This window comes from Salmo trutta, chromosome 8 (assembly GCF_901001165.1).
Source record: "Salmo trutta chromosome 8, fSalTru1.1, whole genome shotgun sequence".
Taxonomy (NCBI): domain Eukaryota; kingdom Metazoa; phylum Chordata; class Actinopteri; order Salmoniformes; family Salmonidae; genus Salmo; species Salmo trutta.
Genome location: NC_042964.1, coordinates 40,641,631 through 40,656,886, shown reverse-complemented (window position 1 = coordinate 40,656,886; position 15,256 = coordinate 40,641,631). Strand labels below are relative to the sequence as shown.

Genomic DNA, 15,256 nt, shown 5'->3' with positions numbered 1-15,256 from the left:
CAGTGGGTCAGAAGTTTACATACAGTCAATTAGTGTTTGGTAGCATTGCCTTTAAATTGTTTAACTTGGGTCAAACATTTCGGGTAGCCTTCCACAAGCTTCCCACAATAAGTTGGGTGAATTTTGGCCCATTCCTCCTGACAGAGCTGGTGTAACTGAGTCAGGTTTGTAGGCCTCCTTGCTCGCACACACTTTTTCAGTTCTGCCCAGAAATGTGCTATAGGATTGAGGTCAGGGCTTTGTGATGGCCACTCAAATACCTTGACGTTGTTGTCCTAAAGCCATTTCGCCACAACTTTGGAAGTATGCTTGGAGTCATTGTCCACTTGGAAGACCCATTTGCGACCAAGCTTTAACTTCCTGACTGATGTCTTGAGATGTTGCTTCAATATATCTACATCATTTTTCTTCCTCATGATGCCATCTATTTTTTGAGGTGCACCAGTCCCTCCTGCAGCAAAGCACCCCCACAACATGATGCTGCCACCCTCGTGCTTCACAGTTAGGGTGGTGTTCTTCGGCTTGCAAGCATCCCCTTTTTTCCTCCAAACATAACGATGGTCATTATGGCCAAAAAGTTCTATTTTTGTTTCATCAGACCAGAGGACATTTCTACAAAAAGTACGATCTTTGTCCCCGTATGCAGTTGCAAACCGTAGTCTGGCTTTTTATGGCGGTTTTGGTGCAGTGGCTTCTTCCTTGCTGAGCAGCTTTTCAGGTTATGTCAACATAGGACTCGTTTTACTGTGGATATAGATACTTTAGTACCTGTTTCCTCCAGCATCTTCACAAGGTCCTTTGCTGTTGTTCTGGGATTGATTTGCACTTTTTGCACCAAAGTACCTTCATCTCTAGGAGACAGAATGCGTCTTCTTCCTGAGCGGTATGACGGCTGCGTGGTCCAATGGTGTTTATACTTGCGTACAATTGCTTGTACAGATGAACGTGGTACCTTCAGGCATTTGGAAATTGCTCCCAAGGATGAACAAGACTTGTGGAGGTCTACAATTCTTTTTCTGAGGTCTTGGCTGATTTCTTTTGATTTTCCCATGATGTCAAGCAAAGAGGCACTGAGTTTGAAGGTAGGCCTTGAAATACATCCACAGATACACCTCCAGTTGACTCAAATGATGTCAATTAGCCTATCAGAAGCTTCTAAAGCAATGACATTATTTTCTGGAATTTTCCAAGCTGTTTAAAGGCACAGTCAACTTAGTGTATGTAAACTTCTGACCCACTGGAATTGTGATACAGTGAAGTATACGTGAAATAATCTGTCTGTAAACAATTGTTGTAAAATTTACTTGTGTCATGCACAAAGTAGATGTCCTAACCGACTTGCCAAAATTATAGTTTGTTAACAAGAAATTTGTGGAGTGGTTGAAAAACGAGTTTTAATGACTCCAACCTAAGTGTATGTAAACTTCCAACTTCAACTGTTTGTCTGTATCAGCTTTGCACATCTGGATTTGGGGATTTTCTCCCATTCTTCCTTGCAGATTCCTGATTGGTAAAGTGCTGTAGAGACTGTTGTCCTTCTGGCAGGTTTTCCCATCTCAGCCAAGGAACTATGTAATTCTGTCAGAGTGGTCATTGGGTTCTTGGCCACCTCCTTCTTGCCCGGTTGCTCAGTTTGGTCGGACAACCAGCTCTAGGGTAGTCTGGGTAGTTCCATATTATTTCAGTTTCCCAATGCTGGAGACCCCTGTGCTCTTGGAAACTTTCAACACTTTATACCTTTCCCCAGATATATGCCTCATCACATTTATATCACAGAGATCTACAGACATTTCCTTGGACTTCATGTTATAGTTTATACTCTAACATGCACTGTCAACTGTGGGACCTTACTGTATATAGACAGGTGTGTTTCTTTCTATATCATGTCCAAACAATTGAATTGGCCACAGGTGGACTCCAATCAAGATGTAGTGACATCTCAAGGATGATATAAGGAAATTGGATGCACCTGAGCTCAATTTGGAGTGTCATAGCAAAGGGGTGTAAATACACTACCAGTCAAATGTTTGGACACACCTACTCATTCAAGGGTTTTTCTGTATTTCTACTATTTTCTACATTGTAGAATAATAGTGAAGACATCAAAACTATGAAATAACACATATGGAATCATGCTGTGAACAAAAAACTATTGAACAATTCAAAATATATTTTGTATTTTAGATTCTTTGCCTGGATGATAGCTTTGCACAGTTGTCTTAATTTGTGCCCTTGAAAACCAAACCCAGAATCAAACTGAAAACACATTTGAAACCTTTAGACATGCCTCCTCGTCTTTCATTTCAAAATGTTAAGTTTAAAAGAAAATGGCAACAAAGTTGAATTTCATAGTGGTTTTATTAACACCATCATTTGCCAAGTGCAAGATGAATTATGGAATGCTGAGATAAATTCATGAAGTGCCATATGAAAAGAGAGTTATACAAGGGACAATAAAAACATTCATAAATCATTATCCGTAGGCATTAGATAAACATGTATGAAGAGAGCTGTACAAGGCAAGATATAAAAAAACAAGAATTATGCAAATATAAATCAGGTAAATGTGCATATGAAGGAAAACTGTGACAGAGAAAAAACACCAATCAAGAGTTATGCTTAGATAAGGTAGAGCTGACAGAGCTTTACAATACACAAAATATATGAACCATTTAAAAACAGAGATGTATAAGGCCCCTAGATACCACATAGATGAACATATTTGGAGCACAGAGTTAGTCTGCCTGACTGGAACTCATCTACTATTCTTGGCAGCATATGTGTGAAATAGAATGTCGTTATTTTTGGGATAAGATCAGCACAGAACTTCACATCAAAAGGCACATCAATAACAACCTGCTCGGATGGAGCCCTGACAAGCAGTTTGCATCTGTACGAATATTCAAAGATAAATACACAACGCAGAGGACTAAAGGTCAAGAGGGAATTCATTATCAATGGAAATAGTTGCTTTTCTGTAATGGGGAACTGAAGATTAATGGGTCAGGGACACGCGAGGAATTTCAGTCTGGGACTCATAGCTACATGTGTCAAGTTCTCATTGGTCCGAATTGTCTATACATTGAGCCTGAAACAGGATATTTGTTATTTGGCCATTGGCCCAGTTTTATTGCAAGACATTCTAATTGGTCAACCACAGGCTAGGGTTGGATTATAAACTACATCATGTCTCTTTGTTCAGAGGAGAAACATTGAGGACAGGGAAGAATAAACATCTACCATCTACTTTCAAGCATAACAACTATGATTTGTTCTCTTTAAATAAATATATTTTTCACCCCGATTTGCTTTGGGGTCTGTGCTATTGAAGAATAACATCGACTGCTAACACATCTCTCCAGTCCTGTGCAGAACATGCCCATTTGCACCTGCATGTAGAACCCACGGGCTCCATTAGGTTGCAGCTGAGGAACCCCATGCATCAGCTTCACATCGGTGAGTTTGCCAGAGAAAATTTCAGTCAGACTCACACTTCTTAATCAGAACAGGACATTTGATTTCTAATAGTTCTTGAGAGTTTAACACTCGATCTGGGCTTGCAGAAAAAAAACATGGCTCCTTGACACTCACTACTGTGCCTCTACTCTCCAGACTAAACCCTCAGCTCTCCATCCATGTGTAGGCCACCTGCTCGTTCTCCTTGCCATATGTGGTTGCGGAACCTGGGGGAAGAGATGCTCCCGCACAAAGAAGTCGGGATTTGTTGAGGTGCGCACAGGAACCTTCTTTGCTGAGCTAGCAGTGATCCGAAGTTTACGCGCGTCATACAATGCATGGGAGGCACTCTGTGCTTTAGTGACCTCCTCCAAGCTGGTACATTTACACTCCTCCAGCTTAACATAAATGTCATAAAATGACAAGCATTTCTGACACTGCATGTTGATGCCATGTTCACCATAAGGCTGCTGTAGCTGTGTGGCTGCTGGTGGAACCTGATGACTGTTTGGTTTAGCTTTGATGCAATTGTGTAGAAAGCTCCCCACTGGAACATTGGCCCCTTTCAAACGTTTAAGTGCGTTGTGGGAGTGGTATGCAGGACTTGGAGGTAGAGATGGAGAAGCGGCTGGGGTGCTGTCAGAGAACCCGTCACTTGGTTTGTGACGTTTGAAACAGATCTCTCTCAACCTTTTTAGAGCTAAATTCCGCTGCGTCCCCGAGTTCCACTGGTATTGCTCATCTGTACAGGACATCCCTGTCAACCTCCATACACAGCATTCTGCACCTTCAACAAAACACTACTGTTAGAATAGTCAATTACAGTACAGAACACTCGTTTACATGGTGTTCACAGCTGACTAGTTTACACAGTCTCCTTTTAACTAGTAGGTTTAGGTTATGCTGGTAATTTCCTATTTGATTGTAAAACTCACCTTGATTCTGTACCTACCTCATTGCCATTCGAGATTAGACTGATATTCTTACACAATGAGCCATTACTGTAATAGTTAACGTTATCAGTTCTGGTCAGTGATATGGTATCATCACAATTAGTTAGCTAACTAAGTAACTAGCTAACGTCAAAAATATAATTCATAGAAAGGGTTATGATAAACAAAAAACCAGCGAGCTAGCTACCTTCCATAGTATTGCAGCTGGATGACTGCAAGACTTTCCCTGCCCTGCAACACAAGAACACCTTGCAGTCTCCAGCTTACCGACAGATGATACAAGAATCCAGGCAGAATGATATGTGTTTTGCTCTGACTGGGCTGGACATCTGCTTTGAGGAACACCAGGTTGTCATCCTGAAGACAGTGAATAAGCACCCGTCCAACTTTGCCGCTGTGGAGGTATTGATATGCCTCTGTGCTTTTGTAGCTCCTCACCTCTGTCTCATCCACACCGAGAGACGAGACAAAATAATTAAAGATGTCTTCGTAGGTGATATGTGGCCATTTTTTCATATCGCCCTCCTACTCTTGAATAATCCGTGGATGTGGCACAGACTTGCCATTCGACTTTGAAAGCTTTTTCTTGGTATGATCCCACAACATTTTGAGCTAGCTAGCTAACGATCGCAAAACGGCAAGAACGCCACAACAAAAGTCCTCCACAAAACAGAACGTTCAGACATTGTTTTGTTTCCGGGTTCTAAAATAAGGTGAATACTTAAGCAATAAGGCCCGAGGGGGTGTGGTATATGGCCAATATAACACGGCTAAGGGCTGTTCTTACGCACGACGCAACGCGGAGTGCCTGGACAAAGCTCTTAGCCGTGGTATATTGGCCATATATCACAAACCCCAGAGGGTTCATTAATTGTTTATGGTTCATTGAACAAGCATGGGAAACAGTGTTTAAACCCTATACAATGAAGATCTGTGAAGTTATTTGGATTTTTACGAATGATCTTTGAAAGACAGGGTCCTGAAAAAGGGACGTTTCTTTTTTTGCTGAGTTTATATACTCAATTTACGTCACAAATAGTACGGTTAGTGCGGTTAGTATGAGTATTCGAACACAGCTACTGTGTATGTGTTTGAAGTAAGTGGTTCGCCAGGGAACATTCCATGGGGCTCAGCTTATCTTTGATCTCGTTTGTTTAATTCTGTTTTTAAAAGCGGCTACATGCTCCATAGTTACCCGTTAATTCCGGAGCCATTTTTAAACTTCACAGAAGGGGAGGAATTTTTCACCACTCAGGCAGAGACAAAAGCACACGTTCGCAGGCCTGCTGAGAAACCTGGCTGCCTGCAGGGATTAAGGGAGGAAACTCAACTATCACCATATTGTGTGTCGGGGACTACATTTTTACACCCAGCCACAGCAATGGGATTTGATGTCCTAGTGGGCTTTAATCTAGGGGGTAAAAAACACCCTAGAGCCAAGTCAATGTATGTACTGTGATACACAGTGATAATATGGCAGGAAAAAGACAAGTGAAAACATGCTTTTCTCAGGATGTATTATCCATCCGTACATCTATGATCCATTTATCCACCCATCCAACCTTTATCCACCCATCCAACCCTTATTCATCCTTCCATCCATCCACCAATCGAACCATTCATTCAAAACATGGTGGATGTTAGAGAAGGCTTGAGATGAGGTACACTGGCTCAGAAACCACAAGGTACAGTGAGGGAAAAAAGTATTCGATCCCCTGCTGATTTTGTACGTTTGCCCACTGACAAAGAAATGATCAGTCTATAATTTTAATGGTAGGTTTATTTGAACAGTGAGAGACAGAATAACAACAACAAAAATCCTGGAAAACGCATGTCAAAAATGTTATAAATTGATTTGCATTTTAATGAGGGAAATAAGTATTTGACCCCCTCTCAATCAGAAAGATTTCTGGCTCCCAGGTGTCTTTTATACAGGTAACGAGCTGAGATTAGGAGCACACTCTTAAAGGGAGTGCTCCTAATCTCAGCTTGTTACCTGTATAAAAGACACCTGTCCACAGAAGCAATCAATCAATCAGATTCCAAACTCTCCACCATGGCCAAGACCAAAGAGCTCTCCAAGGATGTCAGGGACAAGATTGTAGACCTACACAAGGCTGGAATGGGCTACAAGACCATCGCCAAGCAGCTTGGTGAGAAGGTGACAACAGTTGGTGCGATTATTCGCAAATGAAAGAAACACAAAAGAACTGTCAATCTCCCTCGGCCTGAGGCTCCATGCAAGATCTCACCTTGTGGAGTTGCAATGATCATGAGAACGGTGAGGAATCTGCCCAGAACTACACGGGAGGATCTTGTCAATGATCTCAAGGCAGCTGGGACCATAGTCACCAACAAAACAATTGGTAACACACTACGCCGTGAAGGACTGAAATCCTGCAGCGCCCACAAGGTCCCCCTGCTCAAGAAGGCACATATACATGCCCGTCGGAAGTTTGCCAATGAACATCTGAATGATTCAGAGGACAACTGGGTGAAAGTGTTGTGGTCAGATGAGACCAAATTGGAGCTCTTTGGCATCAACTCAACTCGCTGTGTTTGGAGGAGGAGGAATGCTGCCTATGACCCCAAGAACACCATCCCCACCGTCAAACATGGAGATGGAAACATTATGCTTTGGGGGTGTTTTTCTGCTAAGGGGACAGGACAACTTCACCGCATCAAAGGGACGATGGACGGGGCCATGTACCTTCAAATCTTGGGTGAGAACCTCCTTCCCTCAGCCAGGGCATTGAAAATGGGTCGTGGATGGGTATTCCAGCATGACAATGACCCAAAACACACAGACAATGCAACAAAGCAGTGGCTCAAGAAGAAGCACATTAAGGTCCTGGAGTGGCCTAGCCAGTCTCCAGACCTTAATCCCATAGAAAATCTGTGGAGTGAGCTGAAGGTTCGAGTTGCCAAACGTCAGCCTCGAAACCTTAATGACTTGGAGAAGATCTGCAAAGAGGAGTGGGACAAAATCCCTCCTGAGATGTGTGCAAACCTGGTGGCCAACTACAAGAAACGTCTGACCTCTGATTGCCAACAAGGGTTTTGCCACCAAGTACTAAGTCATGTTTTGCAGAGGGGTCAAATACTTATTTCCCTCATTAAAATGCAAATCATTTTATAACATTTTTGACATGCGTTTTTCTGGATTTTTTGTTGTTATTCTGTCTCTCACTTTTCAAATAAACCTACCATTAAAATTATAGACTGATCATTTCTTTGTCAGTGGGCAAACGTACAAAATCAGCAGGGGATCAATTACTTTTTTCCCTCACTGTAGTACTGCTGACCCAGCGAGGACACAGAGGTTATGTCACTGGGTTGTGTTAACTCGTGTTCAGGGAAGCATATCATTATGTGTCCACTCAGTGTCTTTCCCTCTCCATCGAGAGGGGGTGGGTGTGACATCTTGTTCCGTTCTCACTCACGCAGATCCACCATATGCTGTGAAGTGTGAACATGTTTTACATCCTCCCTCCAGAGTTGCGTGTTTTCAGCAACATTGCCTGTTCTGCCTTCCACTCGCAGAAGTGTGATATGCTAACGGACTTGCCTAGTTAAAGGTTAAATTAAAAAAAAAAAAAAAAAAAAGATACAATATTCCAATAAGAGCCTTGAGATTTACAACAGAAACTTCATTATAGAACATTTTACATTTATATGTTTAAGTGCCTTGCTCAAGGACACATCGGCAGATTTGTCACCTAGTTGGCTCGGGGGAATCAAACCAGCGCTCTTTCGGTTACTGGCCCATTGCTCTTACCACTAGGCTACCTGCCGCCAGGCCTCTGCAGTCATTAGAATCTGCCGCAATGTCTGCTTCCCCTTTACCGTGAATCACTGCATTGTGACATGAAGTGCCCTACGACAGAACCACTGGGAGATGTGGAGGAGGATAAAGGACCACCACCCTGGCTGTTAGCAGCTCTGCTGGGTGGGTAAACACACACACACACACACACACACACACACACACACACACACACACACATACACACACACACACGATAACAGGGAGTGAGACAGATAGGATGCTTTAGGCACCCAGGAGAAGACAGTCCTGCTGAAACACAGGATCCTCACTTCAGAAGTATTGTTGCGTTGTTTACTGTTCTATGGTTCTGGCTCAGAAGACAACATCATGTTGCTCTTGTACAGAAGATGTTGCCCTTGAGCATAATGGTTTTGGACGAGCACTATTTTCAAATCAGGAACTGACCGGTTCGCTGATTAGTTAAAGAATATTCCACAGGCTCTGCTGATTGGGCTAATATTTCACTGTCTAGTAATGTATTCAGGATTATAAAAGCATGGAGAGGCCTCAGATAACATGGGATCATCATCTGTTTCAGAAAACAAGCACGGTCACTGGCTCTAATGGTTGAACTAATAGTCAACACATCCACTGGAGTGAGACTGATGATTTCACAGGTGTTTTTTTCTAAAACAGTCATGGTTGGTTTGGTATTATCTCTAACCACGAGGCAGAATAGTCCTGCATCATCAGCACAGGCTTCATGATCTAATAGTCTCTGACTCAGACAGAGGATCAATACAAACGTGACTGCATATAAACAATTACGCCAAACCTCCACAACACCTAGTCTGAAACACAACCTGTAATTGGTTGGGAAATGTGGCTTAATAATGGACTACTAGCACAAATTTGACCAGAACTCTAGAGTCGATAAGCCTTTAATTCAGACTTTATATCGTAGTTTGGCAGTTTTACAGGCAGGCACTTGGCAGGCGTAGCAGAGCTGTTGGGACCCATTTGATGAGAAGCCATTTGTAATCAAACAGATATATTTCCCTATAGCTGCAGGATAAATATAAGTGTTCCTGTCTGCTGTTCTCTCCTTTGTGGGAGTATCAGTGTGTTGACTATACACTTATACTGTCAGTTAACACAGTAGTTGTTCTGTTGTATTTCCACAGTGCTGTGACACTGAGGTGAAGGCTTCCATCAACACCGGGAGTCAACACAACCGCATCTCCAGCTTCTGCTGCAGGAGGCTTGGGTGAGAGGCCTTATTCTCCCTCGCTACCTCTCTTTCTCCGTCGACCTCTACCACACCCACGAATACCCACCCATCACATAACACGCCTGGGTCCAGGTTTGCCAACCAGCACCGAAATACAGAGCGCCAACAAACACATTTGAGTTCCACAGGCACTCACACAACCTCAACCAACATCAGACCGCATCAGCATCAACAAACTGGCCTGTGAGAGACAGAACAAAGTAGCGTCCTAATAACCTCTACCATGGCCGTGTTGTGTGTTGCCAGATTGGTTCCCACCCAGGAAGGTCCACCCTGTGAGCAGACAGAGGGCCAGGGCTCTGTGAGGGGCCTGCAGCTGCAGCTGGGCAGACAGAGTGTCCAGTGCTCTGCCCACGTCACCGGTAAGGAAGGGGAGATCACATATTACGTCACATCAACATTTAAAGCAGCATTGCAGCCAGTTGTAATGACTGTCAATGAAGCAAGAGAGAGTCCACTCATACAGGGTAGGAATACAGGTGTTATGACAGTGTCAATAAAACACTTTAGTTTTTCTTTCTCCGTAAACATACATTCAGTTCAGCATTATCTGGACTGTAGGCGTGACAAACAACATTGAATCGAATAATGCTATGGATTGGATAAGTAAACTTGATTATATAAATCGCTGGGGTTAAACTGTAATGTTCCTGTCAGTGATCAATACAAAACGACTGGGTGCTCTCTCACAATGACCCCAAGCCATTTTCCACACCATCAAGGTTACTTCCCTTTACCAATGTCAATATGAAACCCCTTGGTAAAAAAAAAACAACAAATCAGTGCCTAGATCCAACGCTATGTTTCAGACGGTAACATTAACAGACGGTAATAGATTTGCTTACTGGCTGTGTTATTTCTGAATGCTTGCTCTAAAAAGGCAGCGGTCTTAAAAGGTGTTGGAGATGTGCTTGCCAGCCAATGTGTGTGTGTCAGCGTGTGTGTGATGGTCTTCCCTGTGGCTCAGTTGGTAGAGCATGGTGTTTGCAGCGCCAGGGTTGTGGGTTCGATTCCCACGGGGGGCCAGAACAACAACAAAAAAATGCATGAAATGAAATGTATGTATTCACTACTGTAAGTCGCTCTGGATAAGAGCGTCTGCTAAATGACTAAAATGTAAATGTGTGAGAGAGAGGGTGAGTGTGTACTCAGTATGCAGCATGTGCTCCTGACCTTTCCTATTCAGCAGCCAGGGACAAATCACAAAGACAAATAGCACTGAGCAAGCAGGGAGAGACTAATACCTTAATAGTTGAACACACACACAGAGCGCACACACAGTCTCACACAAACACACAATGCAGATGGGAGAATAGAGATGTGCTGATGATTCCTGTTAGATTTGAGTTCATTTATGCAGTGTTAATTAATCAGTCAGCGAGAGACACGGCAGGTTAGAAATTCACTGTTTCTTATTCTGCTCTCTCTCTCCTCTTTATCTCTCTCTTCGTCTCTCCTTCTCTCTCCTCTCCACAGAGGATGAGGTGTTTGAGCTGTGCCTGGGTCTTCAGACTCTGCAGGAACTCAAAGTAAGTCCTCATTAGTGTCGCAAATATGTAAATGCTGTGTTTGATCTGCCGTCCTACGTCTTATTTACACACTTTATTTGAATATTTATGAAATGCAAATTGTTATATTTGGTAGCACTTATTTGTTTTTCCTTCGCCTCCAACCCCTTTCCATGCGTGGAATCGATGTGGGTGGGGCTAGGTCTACATAAGTGTGCTAATTTAAAATAATTCACAAAAGCTCTGACGAAGGCCGTGAGGCCGATACGTAAGCTTATTTAAGATCAGTGATACTATCAAGAGCAGTGTGCGGTTTCCTTTTTCCTTCATCTTGTTCAACTGTTGCCATGCACCTGCAAAAAGTTTGCTCAGATGTGCAAGTGCCTTCTGTATTTTGAATCTGCCGTCCTCCCCAAATCTCCCCCAACTTGAACTTTACAGCTAATGAAAATTGCTGCTAAAAGGGAAAAAGGAGGCAGACATTGAGCTGTAGCAATTAGATTAAGCAGAGGCCTTAGTAACACATCGAAGATGCCAGTTCCTATCAGAACACATCAAGTAATACCAGATTAAGACGGAGACAGACAGGTTTGTGTTATGTTATCGGAGGGTTACGGCTGTCTGCTGGCGCTTCCTGGTGAGGACAGGGCTGCAGGTGAAAGCAGACAGATAAGACAGAATTCAGATCAGCACATCTCACTGAGGAGGTTTAAAATGCTGCCATTTCCCCAGGATATCCCAGGAAATGGCAACACAATGTGACAGTCAACAAACAGAACAGAAGAGGAAAATGCATGAACAGAATTCTGTCTTAGAGGGTCTGAGAGGGAAAGTAGAATTAGGCACGAGACTAATTGCGACCATTTCTCACAGAGAATCTAATTAAATTAGACTTTTAGGGTACACTGCAAACCAGATCTACAATTACGCAAAAGCACCCCCGGAGGATCCACGATACCGGAGACAATTTTCCTTCCAAGTGCACCCAGTCTCAGTACTCTGCTCCCTCGGCAAAACTCAAGATGGGAACATTAACTCAATTTAATCATAGCTGAAAAGTTTTCAAAATACTCCTTAAATAGACCGGTGGCTTGGAAAAAAGGGTGAATCCTAATTTAATTATCACGTATGCCTGCAAGGAAAGATACCCATATATGGAGATGGAGGAAGCCTGGAGTTACAGTTATAGACAACTGTTTGAACAGAGACAAAATGTTCAGTTTAGTCCCTGGGCCGTTCTGGTGACCTGGAAGTAAAACACAGAGCTCAGTGGAGTCTGTTAGTCCCAATGGAAAGCAGAGAGCTAGACTCAGGTGCATCTCACAGCCATTGTGTGAATTGTGATCACATATGCATGCGTACTGGGGCATACTTAAATGTTGTGCAACATTGCATGGAGCCCCTCAAGAGAACCATTTGGATGGAAAAGTACATAACTGAAAAGAGTACAGTGTCTCCCTTTAATGTCACCATGTGCAGACCAATTGAACTGCTATTTGGAGCAGACACGGCGACCTTTCCGAGGATATTGGTTTACATAACATTCTTAACCTTCTGTTGTCTACAATGGCACTTTGTTGGATGATGGCAGTTCTGCAAACGAATGGAGTTTCCATGGCACGCACTGCATTCTATCTGTGGTAGAGTTGATGTTAAACCATGTTTTGACCCTATAGTCAGTCACAGTCACCCATCTGATGTCTCCCATATCCATCCTTTATCTCCAGTGCTGTGTGGACCTGAGCAGTAGAGTCCTAAAGCTCCAGGGCTCAGGGGAGGAGCTGCCTTTCATGGAGCCGCCATTGGTCAGCCAGTGCCAACACCAAGACAGCAATGAGAACCTGTGACGCTGGCGTGTCACAACCTCCCAGCCATCCCACGCCCTCCTCTGATTGGCTGGCGCTGAAAAAACATGAGGTCGGGGCCGGGACTGTCCAATCAGTGTCTCGCACTGCCAGCAACATGGTTGAGCACCCCAATTCTCTTCAGTTTACACCATTGTGTTTGTTTCTGTGGAATTAAGGCATTACCATGATGTTACTCTTGTATTGAATTAGCCTAGTTTATGGAGCAGATGGAGCTCAAGGATTGGGACAATTCTATGTAACAACCTTCATAATTATGTACTTAATTAAGGTGTTTTTTATCTGCCAGACAGTGCATCATTGTTCAATACACTCTTAGAAAAAAGGAATCCAAAAGGGTTCTTTGGCTGTCCCCATAGGAGAACTCTTTCTGGTTTCAGGTGGAACTATTTTGGGTTCCATGTGGAATCCTTTTTGTAAAGAGTTCTACATTGATCTCAAAAGGGTTCTACCTGGAACCAAAAGGTTTCTACCTGGAACCAAAAAGAGTTCTTCAAAAAGTTATCCTATGGGGACAGCCGAAGAACCCTTTTAGGTTCTAGATAGCACCTTTTTTCTAAGAGTGTACTGAAACATACTGAGGAGTCAGACGATGATTATCATTTGAAATGAACATATTGTGATTTGGAGGTATAAAATAATTTACGTTGATCATCAATTAAATGCCAAAACTGTTTAAAATCAAAATCAGTTCAGCCTTGAGGAAGAAATTGTATCTCCCTCACATCCCTTTACAGAGTGATAGTCTTCTAGATGTCCTCTCACACGTGCTCAAGAGAAACGGTGAAAAAACAGGTCTTGTGAAACCTTTGAATCTTCCTGTTAAAAAATCAAATTGAGAGTCAGGACAGACAGGGAATACTGGAAGAGATGTGAGGAGACTACTATTCCTAAACGAACTGCCTTCAGCCAAGTGAAGACTCTCTCTCTCTCGTCTATTTTCCAAAATGAAGAGTGCTCCTACGAATGTCACGACGACCCACATCAAAACTAGTTCTCAATAATTCCACTTAAATGTTAATAGAGTCCTGGAGCTAGTTGTGTGTGTCCGACGGACAGCACAGCAAAAAGATCCAAACATTCCATAATTCCGCATGATTTTTTGTAGAAGTCTGCTTTTGTATAAATCTGGATGTTAGTGTTCCTGTGAGAGTGTGTCAGTGTGTGTGACTTGGAGATGTGCGAGTGTGTGTACGTACTGGTAGATGTGCACTTTGTGTGTGTGTGTGTGTGTGTGTGTGTGTGTGTGTGTGTGTGTGTGTGTGTGTGTGTGTGTGTGTGTGTGTGTGTGTGTGTGTGTGTGTGTGTGTGTGTGTGTGTGTTGGATGCATGTCAATCGAGGAGGGGCTTTTCTGTTTCGACATGGTTAGTGGATAGTGTTTCACATGGGAAAGAAAAAGGGATGAGTTCTATTTACTTCTCCTCTTCCTACTCCTCCCAGCTCCTCCTACTCCTCCCAGCTCCTACTCCTCCCAGCTCCTCCTACTCCTCCCAGCTCCTCCTACTCCTCCCAGCTCCAGTCAGAGGGAGCTGCCAAAACGGAGCTGACCCCAGCTGCCTTCCTTCCCTCGTCTTTTTCAGGGGACATGAATCACTCTGCTCTGAGGCTGCACTCTGGGCCAAGGCCTTCGTAGATGTATGTTTAAGCATATTATCTCTCTCTCAATTTTTTATGTTCGGGAAAAAAATCTGCTTGGTACATTTTACCTCTTCTCATTCGGTACTTTATTCACTTTGACAAGCCTTGTTTGCTGATTTGGTATTTTACTAGGACCGGCGCAGCGGCACAGAATCATCATCAGGCCCCTGCTTGTTGCCTGACTGACAGTTTAAAATCAAATCAAATTAATCACATGCGCCGAATACAACAAGTGTAGACCTTACAGTGAAATGCTTACTTACGAGCCCCTAACCGACAGTGCAGTTAAAAAAAATACATATACGAATAAGAGATAAAAGTACAAGTAATTAAAGACGAGCAGTAAAAAATAACAATATATACAGGGGGGTGCCGGTACAGAGTCAATGTGCTGGGGTACCGGTTAGTTGAGGTAGTATGTACATGTAGGTAGAGTTAATTAAAGTGACAATGCATAGATGACAACAGAGAGAGGCAGTGGTGTGGAGAGGGGAGGGGGCAATCTGAATAGTCTGGCTAGCCATTTGACTAGATGTTCAGGAGTCTTATGGTTTGGGGGTAGATGCTGTTTAGAAGCCTCTTGGACCTAGACTTGGCGCTACGGTAACGCTTGCCATGTGGTAGCAGAGACAACAGTCTATGACTAGGGTGGTTGGAGTCTTTGACAATTTTCAGGGCCTTCCTCTGACATTGCCTGATATAGAGGTCCTGGATGGCAGGAAACTTGGCCCCAGTGATGTACTGGGCCGTTCGCACTACCCTCTGTAGTGCCTTG

General features: G+C 43.3%; 1 protein-coding gene across 1 annotated transcript in view; it reads left to right on the top strand.

The window, feature by feature from the left end:
- The window catches only part of LOC115198947 (nuclear receptor-interacting protein 2), a 28,863-nt gene extending 14,622 nt beyond the window's left edge, over positions 1-14,241 (top strand). Inside the window, exons 3-6 of the mRNA XM_029761385.1 lie at positions 9,363-9,445; positions 9,716-9,831; positions 10,946-10,998; positions 12,705-14,241. Of these exons, the coding sequence (XP_029617245.1) occupies positions 9,363-9,445; positions 9,716-9,831; positions 10,946-10,998; positions 12,705-12,824 (372 nt within the window). The 3' untranslated portion in view covers positions 12,825-14,241. The remainder of the gene's footprint in view (positions 1-9,362; positions 9,446-9,715; positions 9,832-10,945; positions 10,999-12,704) is intronic.
- Positions 14,242-15,256: the final 1,015 nt, after the last annotated feature.